Source organism: Nicotiana tabacum, chromosome 6 (assembly GCF_000715075.1).
Source record: "Nicotiana tabacum cultivar K326 chromosome 6, ASM71507v2, whole genome shotgun sequence".
NCBI lineage: Eukaryota > Viridiplantae > Streptophyta > Magnoliopsida > Solanales > Solanaceae > Nicotiana > Nicotiana tabacum.
In genome coordinates, this window is record NC_134085.1 from 118,593,944 (window position 1) to 118,605,526 (window position 11,583).

General features: G+C 36.2%; 1 protein-coding gene across 1 annotated transcript; it reads left to right on the forward strand.

The window, feature by feature from the left end:
• Positions 1 to 2,214: 2,214 nt before the first annotated feature.
• Positions 2,215 to 3,021, forward strand: LOC142182018 (uncharacterized). The gene is made up of 2 exons (XM_075255801.1): positions 2,215 to 2,547; positions 2,677 to 3,021. Exons 1-2 carry the CDS (start codon positions 2,215 to 2,217, stop codon positions 3,019 to 3,021), a joined length of 678 nt encoding a protein of 225 aa, XP_075111902.1.
• The last annotated feature ends 8,562 nt before the right edge of the window (positions 3,022 to 11,583 follow it).

Sequence of the window (11,583 nt, forward strand, 5' to 3'; positions counted from 1 at the left end):
CTGCACTCTGTACTTTCTATGCAGATCTCGATGCCGGACCTTGTGAGTAGAGTTTAGGTGGCTGCCTTTAGTCCATTGGAGACCCAAGGTAGTCCTGCAGGCGTCCGCAAGCCCTGGCGTCCCCTTCTATCCTATTTCTTTTCTGTTTTATCTACTTTCGAGACAGATGTATATATCTTTGTTCAGACCATTGTTTGTAGTATTCGTAGTTTGTTCGTGAGTTGTGACACCAGTTCTGGGTGGAGTTTTATTACAGTTTCGATATTAGTATTAAGATAATCTGTTAAATTCTGTGCTTTTGTATTTATTCTGCTTATTTACTTTTGTTAACCTGTAAATTGTTAAAAGATAAAGCAAAAAGGCGAAATATTCCACAATATTGGCTTTCCTAGCGAGTGCAATGTTAGGCGCCATCACGGTCCGGACGATGGAAAAATTTGGATCGTGACACCCAGCAACGGCGCCAAAATCTGAGCACGCCCAACTATGCCTTATAAAAAGGACAAAGCGGTCGCTACAAATATATTCCGGTTAACAGGTCCGGAGTTGAATCCCACAGGGAATTAACTTATCAATCACAGCTATTGAACTTACAGAAATTCACGTATTCAATCTTCAGAGATATTTGAGTAACAAATTGGATGTTTATTAACTAAATATTACGTAATAAAAATGAGTAATTAAGAACTAACTATAAGCAGTTTGTAAGCAAGAATGGGAACGATCTAAGGTTCTGATTTTCCCTATTGTCGGAATCCTTTCCGCTATGTTTGTTATAAATTTGCCTAAGTATTCTCTATCGATCATGATCACTCTGACTGTTGTATCTCTTTCCCGAGTAATTACAATAATATACTAGAAATATTCTCCCAAATTACGCAAGCTAGCTTTTAAGTACAGCTCACTTAGATCACACCCAAGGTTTCGTTATCCCTAATCCCACCTTTAAACCCTTCGTATTGATCCCTCATATACGTTTGGAATGATGATGTTCAAAAACTATCTAAATATGCACTCTCTTTCGAGTAATGCACCCTAAATAGGAACAACTAATTGAAGGCTCTTCAATCAACAACAATAAGCATATAGTTGAACAAACAGAGATAACACTATGGCAAATCTATATTAACATAACAAGAAAAACATCTTCCAATAGGTTCCATCAAAACCCTAGATTAGGTATTTAGCTACTCATGCTCATAGTAATAATTTCCCAAAGAATTTGCATAATTAATTTACAAAGTAAAGATGAAGGAATGAAGCATTCGATGATAATCTCCTCCGGAAATTGTCCAAAACGACTTCTCCCTTCCAAAAATAGTCTCCCTAGGTCTCCGATGTGTTAAAAAGTCCTCAAATAGCATTTTTATATGTATTTATACCAAGTAGGGTCGGTCCAAGACGAAACACCCTTTCCTGCGCGAAATAGGACTTGGCTCTATAAAATTTGCACAGGAGCGTCGCAGGCTGCGACGCACTGTGCAACGCGGTAGTGGGGAAGTTCAGAGAGCTGTTTCTGTCAGAAGATTCCATAGACGCGGCACACGCTGCGGCGTGCTGTGCGGCGTAGCAGTTAAATTTCCCAGAGTGAAATAATTTAATCCTCTTTTGACATCCACACTTTGTACACGACCTCCGAACACGATCCTGGCTTAATGTATTGGGATTTTACTCAGACTTCAAAGCTCCAGATTGATCGATTTAGCTCCAAATTAACTTTTGAATTCGGGATCACTTCCTGCAAGGCATAAAACACGTACTAAGTGTAATTCACTATTGTTTGAGCTTAAGCACACGTAAAAATGTAGTAATTTAAATGTAATATTATGGCTAAAACACGAGTTTCTAGCCTCACATCAATTGTACTGTGTGAATTAAGTCAAAATTGTTATCGTGATTAGTGATCATTATGAATCACACTACACTATGGACAAACATGATAAATTGCTAGTTATTGGCATCATAAGTCATCACCTTAAACCTATATTATTATCAATATTTTGTCTTCATTTATAGAAATTGTGGTTTGACAAAATACGTAACTTTACGTTTTGAAATATGCATAAGTACTAATAAATAGATTAGGGTCATCATTACCACTATATGTATTATGACAACAGAGTTTAAACATTCGTAATGCTTTTATCCATTTATTCATTTTCACTATTATCTTAATTATTTGTGATTTATTTATCTTATTTGATAGTTTTCACTATGTCGAATTTGTCAAAGCTTGAGTTTGTGGCACTTGACATTTCTGGAAAGAATTACCTATCTTGGGTTCTCGATACTAAGATTCACTTAGCTACTAAAGGCCTTGGTGACACCATTACTCAGGGTAATGAGGCATCGATCCAGGACAAAGCGAAGGCCATGATTTTCCTTTGTCATCATTTGGATGAAGGTTTGAAGGTTGAATATTTAATAGTGAAAGATCCACTTGAATTGTGGACTGGCCTGAAGGAAAGGTATGATCACCTTAAGGCTACGGTATTGCCAAGGGCTCGATATGAGTGGATGCACTTACGGTTGCAAGATTTTAAGACCGTAAGTGAGCATAACTCTGCTATATTTCAAATAAATTCCCAATTAAAATTATGTGGGGATGTTATGAATGATGAGGATTTGTTGGAAAAGACTCTTACGACTTTTCATGCCTCAAATATGGTATTATAGCAGCAATACCGTGAAAGGGGTTTTGAAAAGTATTCTGAATTGATCTCATGCCTTCTGGTAGCTGAGCAACATAATACTCTTTTGCTGAAAAATCATGAAGCCCGTCCCACAGGGTCAGCTCCGCTTCCTAAAGCGAATATGGCAGTTAGACGTGATAGGTCTGGAAAAAGACAGAATAATAGTCATAGCCATATGAATGTACATGGGCATAGCAATGGTAAAAGACGATATAATAGTCGTCATCGTGGTGGTCATGGCAAACGCGAGAACAATATGGGTTCTCAAAACAATCCTTCAAGAGGCAAAAGCGGTAACTATCACCATTGTGGCATGAAAGGTCATTGAAAAATTGAATGTCGTGCACCTGATCATTTTGTCAGGCTTTATCAAAACTCCATCAAAAGAAAGACAAATAATGTTGGAGCATCTTCAGCTAATGCCCTAGTGAAGTCTCACTTGACCTTTAAAAATGATTTTGAGGTAGGGCCTTCAAATAAAAATGATGACAATGCCGAGGCAAATCTTGCTTTGAATGATGATGATTTTCAAGGCCTCGATGATCTTACTCATTTAGAAGTTGAAGACTCATTTGGAAATCAAAACTAAAGTTTGATCATTTTACTGGGGAATTCAATTATGTTATTTTTATTTTCAGTATTTTTTTTGTCTCGTTCTAAAGTTTTTATTTTCAAGTAGTACCTAAGTTGTCTTATGTTGTTGTTGGCGTTGTTAGTTTTTCCGTATTTCTCATGGTGTACTTTTATTTTTTTATGAAGAAAATAAGATTCCCCAGTTTTTAATTGGATCCAAGATGAGTAATGACGATTTATGCCTTTTGGATAGTGCTACAACTCACACAATATTAAGAGAAAAGAAATTTTTCTCTTATTTGGTTATGAAAAAGGCCTATGTTAATACAATATCTGGTAGTACAAAGTTAATTGAGGGCTCTGGAAGAGCGGCCTTATTACTACCCGGAGGAACGATATTAACTATTGATAATGCATTGTATTGTAGTAAGTCTCAAAGAAACTTGTTGATTTTCAAAGCTATTCGCCAAAATGGCCGCCATATTGAGACCTCAAACGAAGGAAAGATTGAATACCTTTATATTACTACAATAAAAGCGGGTAAAAAATATATGTACGAAAAAATACCCGCATTTTCTTCTGGTTGTACCACACAAATATTGGTGTGGCTGAATCACATGCCATAGTAAACAAAAGGTTTACTACTTCTAATGATTTTATCATTTGGCATGACCGGTTGGGTCATCCAGGTTCTAACATGATGCGCAGAATAATAGAGAATTCAAATGTGCACATATTGAAGAACAAGAAGATTCTTCAATTGAAGGAATTCTCTTGTGCTGCTTGTTCTCAAGGAAAATTGGTTATTAAACCATCAGCAGCTAAAGTTGGGATTGAATCCCCTGCATTTCTGGAACGTATACAGGGTGATATATGTGGGCCTATACACCTTCCTTTTGGACCATTCAAGTATTTTATGGTCTTGATAAATGCATCTACAAGATGATCACATGTGTGCTTATTGTCAACTTGTAATATGGCATGCGAGATTGTTGGCCCAAATAATAAGGTTAAGAGCACAATTTCCAGATTATGCAATTTAGACAATTCGTCTTGATAATGCTGGTGAACTTACATCCAAGGCCTTTACTGATTATTGTATGGTCACTGGAATAAAAGTTGAGCATCTGGTTGCTCATATTCATACTCAAAATGGTCTAGCAGAATCATTGATTAAACGCCTCCAATTAATAGCTAAACCACTGCTAAAGAGGACACAACTTCCCATTTCAGTATGGGGACATGCTATTTTGCATGCAACAACACTTGTGCATAAGGACAACCAGTTATTATAAAGTCTCCCCATTACAGTTGGCCTTTGGTCATGAGCCAAATGTTTCCCATCTAAAAATTTTTGGATGTGTGATATATGTTTAGTTTGCTCCACCACAATGCACAAAGATGGGTCCCCAAAGAAGGTTGAGAGTATATTTTGGTTATGAATCTCCCTCTATTATTAAATATCTGGAGCCTATGACAGGAGATTTGTTTACAGCCAGATTTGCCGATTGTCATTTTGATGAATCAGTTTTTCCAACATTAGGGAGAGAAAATAAACAGCTAGAAAAAGAGATAGATTGGAACGTATTATCTCTATCTCATTTGGATCCTCGTACAAATCAATGTGAACAAGAAGTTCAAAAGATCATTTATATGCAAAATATTGCAAATCAATTGCTAGATGCATTTACTAACCTTCCACGGGTTACTAAATCACATATTACAGCTGTAAATGCTCCAATTCGAGTTGATGTCCCAGCTGGACAGTATGATAATGCAAATGAGTCTAAGCCACGCCTTATAATTAATAAGACCTCACAGGAGGTTCTAGTACCTGAAAATGATGAAAATGAAGAGATTTCAATAAGTTATGTCTCTACAGGAAAAAGGTGTAACCGGAAGAATATTGTTGTTGACAATAATTTTGCATATAACGGTGTAGTTGAAGTAGTGCAACAAGATGAGGATCTTGAGCCAAAATCTATCGATGAATGTAGACAGAGAAATGATTGGCCAAAAAGGAAAAACGCAATTCAAGCGGAATTGTCTTCACCTGAAAAACGTGAAGTTTTCGGACCAATAGTCCGAACTCCTGAAGGTGTCAAGCCAGTGGGGTACAAGTGGGTTTTGTGCGAAAACGAAATGGGAAAGGTGAAGTCGTAAGATATAAAGCACGACTTGTGGAACAAGGGTTTTCGCAAAGGCCTGGCATTGATTATATGGAGATATATTCTCCTATGGTAGATGCAATTACCATCAGGTATCTAATAAATCTGGTAGTCCATGAAAAGCTTGATATGTGGTTGATGGATGTTGTCACAACCTACTTATATGGATCACTGGACAATGAAACTTTTTATGAAAATCCCTGAAGGATTTAAAGTTCCAGAAGCACATAAAAGTTCAAGAGAAACTTGTTCAATAAAGCTTCAGAAATCCTTATACGAATTGAAGCAATCAGGGAGGATGTGGTACAATCGCCTTAGTGAGCATTTGCTAAAGGAATGGTACAAAAATGATCCTATTTGTCCTTGTGTCTTTATTAAGAGGTCTGGATCTGAATTTGTTATCATAACTGTATATGTTGATGACTTGAATATCATTGGCACTTCTAAAGAGCTTCCAAAGGATGTAGAGTGTTTGAATAAAGAATTTGAAATGAAAGATCTTGGTAAGACAAAATTTTGTCTTGGCCTCCAAATTGAGCATGTACCAAATAAAATTTTTGTCCATCAATCAACATACACTGAAAAGGTTTTAAAGCAATTTTATATGGATAATGCACATCAATTGAGTACCACAATGGTTGTCAGATCGCTTGACATAAATAAAGATCCATTTTCGCCTCAAGAAAATGATGAAGAGCTCGTTGGTGATGAAACTCCATATCTTAGTGCAATTGGGGCACCGATGTATCTTGCCAACAATACTCGATCAGATATTGCTTTTGCAGTAAGCTTATTAGCAAGATTCAGCTCCTCCCCAACAAGAAGACATTGGAATGATGTTAAACATATATTTAGATATTTTCGGGGAACTATAGATATAGGATTGTTTTATTCTAATGAATTCGAGTCAGAAATGATTGGCTATGCCGATGCAGATTATTTGTCTGATCCACATAAAGCCCGATCTCAAACATGCTATTTGTTTATATATGGAGGTACATCTATTTCATTACATTCAATAAAATAAACAATAACTGCCACATCTTCAAATCATGCTGAGATAATAGCCATTCATGAGGCTAGTCGGGAATGTGTTTGGTTGAGATTAATGACTCAGCATATTCAGGAAATGTGTAGTTTTCCTATGAAAACAGATAATCCAACTACACTATATGAAGACAATGATGTTTGCATTGCTCAACTGAAAGGAGATTACATCAAAGGAGACAGAACAAAGCACATTTCACCAAAGTTCTTTTTCACGCATGATCTTCAACGAAATGGTGAAATTAATGTTCAACAGATTCGTTCATGTGAAAATTTGGCTGATCTGTTCACTAAGGCATTACCAACCTCAACATTTGAGAAGTTGAGACAGAAGATTGTAATGCGTCGTCTTCGGGAAATAAAGTGATGTTTTCATAAGGGGGAGTAAGATACGCGCTGTACTCTTTTTCCCTTAGCCTAGGTTTTGTCTCACTGGCTTTCCTGGTGAGGTTTTTAATGAGGCAGCAAACAAAGCGTATTACAGATATGTGTACTCTTTTTCCTTCACTAAAATTTTTTCCCACAGGAATTTTTCTTAGTAAGGTTTTAACGAGGCATATTATCTATTTTTGGACATCCAAGGGGGAGTGTTGTAAAACCTTTAGTTAATGTGGATGTCCATTACTCCTAGTATTTTCACCCATGATGTGAATTAATAACCTCCCACTACTCATCATTATTATGATTGTAACTCCCACACCTCCATAACCTCTCCCCATGATCTTCTCTCATGATCTCAATTGTTAATGTCATGTTTAAGACAATTATTTTGTAACCTTCATATGTAATAGTATAAATAGAGGCATGAAATGTGAGATGGAATACACTTGAACACTTGATGAAATAAGAAAGTTATCTCTTCTTCTCTTATTCTACTTATCTTCTTGTTTTATATTGATACCTTGAGCTACATTTTTTAATAATATGTTGTGTGAGCACGTGATTTTTGCCACGTTTAAATTACTCCTATAAATTCCTTAGAATTAGAATTTTTCTTTATTATTTGAATTTTTCAGGAATTAATTGCATGATTTTGTGTCTTGTTTGTATTTTTTGTGTGCATTTTTAGGTGCCATAATTCATAAATAATACAAAAATAGTGTGCATTTCAATATTACAAAAAACAAAGAAAATACCAAAAATGGTTCCTTGCATTTCTACTTTTAATTTTTTAAAATTCGCCTTAAGTTTTCTTTAAGTTAGGAGTTAGTTAATTTTGGAATATTAATTAGTATAATTTTCGATTTAATTTGGGTGTTTTAGTTCTTGATCTTATATTTGATAAAATCAGGAAAACAAAATAATAATAAGCAAGTACAAACACTAAAATACAAAGGAAAAGAAAAGGAGAAAAAATAAAATGAAATAAAAGCAAGGGTGACAAATGTTTGGGCCAATTTCGTGTAGCCCAAACCAAAATCAAAAAAAAAAATTGTCCAAAATGGCCCAACCCGTCCACCCTTACCCGGTCCAAATAGCACATCTCCCAGACCTTCAAAACGACGTCGTTTTGACGCCTTTCAATCTGAGCCCTTCATCTTCTCCAATCCAACGGTTGTGATTCAATTGTGGTAATTAAATAAAAATATCTGAAATCTCTTTTAATTGTAGAGACATTTTGCTTCTTCCTCGTACCTCTGCAGCCTCGCCGTCCTCCGCCGTCCGCCGCCGGCCGGAAATCGTCTTTGCCGGCGGCGATGCCCCAAATCCACCCAAAATTACATCTCAGGTGCTCCTCTGCCCCCTATCACCATATCTGGCCTTAGTTTTTCCCAATTCCTAACCAAAACTCTCGAATTTCATATCGAAAGTCCGGCCAAAAACGCAAAGTAATCCAATCTCAACCAAATTAACACCGTATGTTCTTCTCACTCTCCTCTTTACGAATCCGTAGCCCTTGACCCTCGAATCATCCGGGAAGTTCTCGAATATTGGATTAAAGGCCGCCCCAAAACCCTAGTTTCGTGAATCGAGGTTTCTGTCGATGGCTTGACCATTATAAGGTTTAGCCGTGTATTTTCTCGTGGAAAACACACGGTTAAACACTAATATTGGTCAAGCAACTTCAAGCCAAGTCGTCTCGGGTCAGTTTCAATTTAACACATTATGGCCGAAATTAGTAAGTTTCTTAATTTCTTTCTTCCTTTTCTTATATAATCATTTGTTTTGTTCCAATTTTGATTTGAATTTCAGTAATTGTTCCATGTTAGTCTAATTTTGATTTGTTCTTGTTCTGTTTTCTTTAGTAATTGTGATGATTAAGGTTTTCGATTTAGTTTTGATTGTAAATTGTTTCTGAATTTCAGTAAGTTCAATATTTTTGTTTTGATAGATTTTATTCTAGTCTTGATTTGATTCTGTTTAGGTTTAGTTTTGATTTCGATTGGTTAAACATTGGTTGGATTTCCTGTTAGCTTTTATTTCTCAGTTAGTCTATTTGGTGTTTCAAATCTGTTTTGGGTGTTGTTTGATTTTGTTTCAATAAATTAATACTTCTGTTAGTTTATTTAGTTTAGTTTTACTTGTTCATTCAATTTAGTGCTCATTTGCAATTCAATTAGGCTTAAGGTTTGGATATAGCTGAATAATTTAGCCTTCAATTAACCTTGGTTGATTTTTAACTAAGGCAAAAGGGGTTTGGGTTGGTTAGTAATTTCAGAGAGTAGTCAGGGGTAGTTTGGGCATGGGAAAGGGCTGGTTTGTTAAGAACTAGTAATTTTAGAACCCATATAAGGGTAGTATAGGTATTCCATAGGTAGAAGAACACCCTAGGGCCTTCTAGAAAGGGCCTTAGTGTAAGTTTCTGCATTTTCAGAGCAGTAACTTGGGCAACAAGCCACAAATTCAGGGATTAATCACCAATTTCTGAAAATAAAAGGGGGGAAAATGTGTGAGAGTTTCCAGAACATTCTGCGCTTTTATTGCCTATAAAAGGCAGCCCCAATGCCTTCATTTACAAGTTTACACACCCCTGAAAATTCCCAAAAGTTTGGAAGCTCAAACATTTCCCCCAAAAGGGCCCTCTCTACAAGTCTAAGCAGAATTCAAATTTCAACCTAGATCTGATTTCTAATAGTTCAAACTCTCTTTTAGATTTCAAATTTCCAAAATCTCAAAAAATAAACAAAAACAAAAACAAAAAATATGAGAAAATTGCAAAAAAATGCACTGTTACATTGGTTTTTGATTTAGTTTTGTTTGATTTTCTTCTCGTTTGATTATTGGAGTTTCTGGATCATGCTGGTTTGGTATTGAGCAGTTCTGGTTTAAGTAAACCGGGTAATGTTTGAGTTTGGTGTTTGCTGAGTATTTCTGGATGCCTTTTGAGTTTACTGGTTTGTTGTGGTGCTGTTTTGGTCAATCCTTCTGTCCTATTTGATATTTGGACTACTGGTCTGCTTTCTGGGTTAAAATTATTGTGTTGTTGCTGGACATTCTCAATCGTTGCTGCTGCTGCTAACTTCCCCTCTTCCTGTTGCATTCTAATTCCCAGGTACTTGGCTCGACTATGAATGACGTTTGTGATCTCAAGCTTAATATAGCCAATTAAAAAGAAATTGAAGTGCCACTTGTTTATTTGTTTCAGTTTGCATACAGTTTCATATTTGTGTTCATGTGAAATTTTATAATGTGTATATCAATTAGGACTGTCTGATTAAGATTACTTCTCCTGCTATAGACTGTTGAAATTTGTACTCAAATCAGATCTCTTAGGGCTGTTAATTGATGTTTGTTATTCGTGGACACAGCGTGGTCTAATGTTTGGTTTTCATGGTAATACTGGGTAAGCATATGGAATCAGAATGAGGTTGAGTTTGCAATCAATTTAGAAGTATGCTATACTATAAATATGAATAAATACTTATGTGCTAATTTGAGTATTAGCTAAAAACAAGTCACAAATGAGCATGTGAATCTCTTAGCCGGTTTGGATTCAGTGTCGCCTTATGATCTTCATGAAATTAGCTATAAACAGGTTTAGTTAGAACTCTTTTAGTATATCTGGTTTCTGTCAATGGATTCTACTTCACATTGTCACTATTAAAAATGCATGAGGTAGATTCAATTGGTTAATTGAAATGAAACAAACAAAAACAAAGTCGCTGCTCATGTAATAAGCTGAACTAGGCAGGCCACCAATACAATAAGTTTGGGCCTGTTTTCGTTGAACATGGCCCACGTCTGGGTTTATTTTCTCTCTACGCAACCACAACCAAAATGGCATAGGGCTGGTATTAAAGCCCAAATGTTGAAGCTTCAATGAAGTCATGGACTTAATTTTAATCCTTATTTGGAAATGAAGTAACTCCTAAATAATAATGATTAATTAGGATTTTTATTTTATTAGAGACAAATAATTTAGAAAAATCATAGTTTACTTTAGAGTGTACTTTTAAATAAGCCATGAGACGAGCCTCGCCGAACAAAATAAACAAATTGCGGGGCCCTCGGTAATAGGTTATAATAGATAAGTAGAATTCGGGATAGGCCGTTTAGTGAATTTCACGGCCTTCCCCAAAGACAATAACGCGTTAGACTCTTTAAGCGCGATTTTAATCAAATTACATTCCTAAACTCGGGTGCACATTTATGTGACCCAAATCCAAATCTCAACGGATGTCGAAATGTGTCAATAACCACGGGTGCATTGATGTGACGTGGTTCGAGACGCGTTTTCACGACGTTGCAATTCTTTTAAAAAATAGTGATAAAAGCGGTTTAAAGTTAATAAAAGCACATAAAGTTGGCATGTGTTAAAATCGGACTCTTAACCATTTACAACAATTTAAGCGACCGTGCTAGAACCACGGGATCCGGGAGTGCCTAACACCTTCCCTCGGGTCGACAGAATTCCTTGCTTAGAATTTCTGGTTCGCGGACTGTAATACAGAGTCAATCTTTTCCTCGATTCGGGATTTAAACTGGTGACTTGGGACACCATAAAATTATCCCAAGTGGCGACTCTGAATTTTTTTAAAAATAAAATAATCCTGTTTCGATTGTCACTTAAATTGAAAAAACTCCCTTATACCCTTGCGGGTGTAGGTAGTGAAAAAGGAGGTGTGACAGCTCTGGCGACTCTGTTGGGGACAAGAACCCAG

Excerpts from the sequence above, each read along its gene's own strand:
- LOC142182018 (XM_075255801.1), top strand. The coding sequence starts at position 2,215 with ATGTCGAATTTGTCAAAGCTTGAGTTTGTGGCACTTGACATTTCTGGA. Across the intron at positions 2,548-2,676 it reads GGTTGCAAGATTTTAAGACC|CAGCAATACCGTGAAAGGGG; the intron begins GTAAGTGAGCAT and ends ATGGTATTATAG.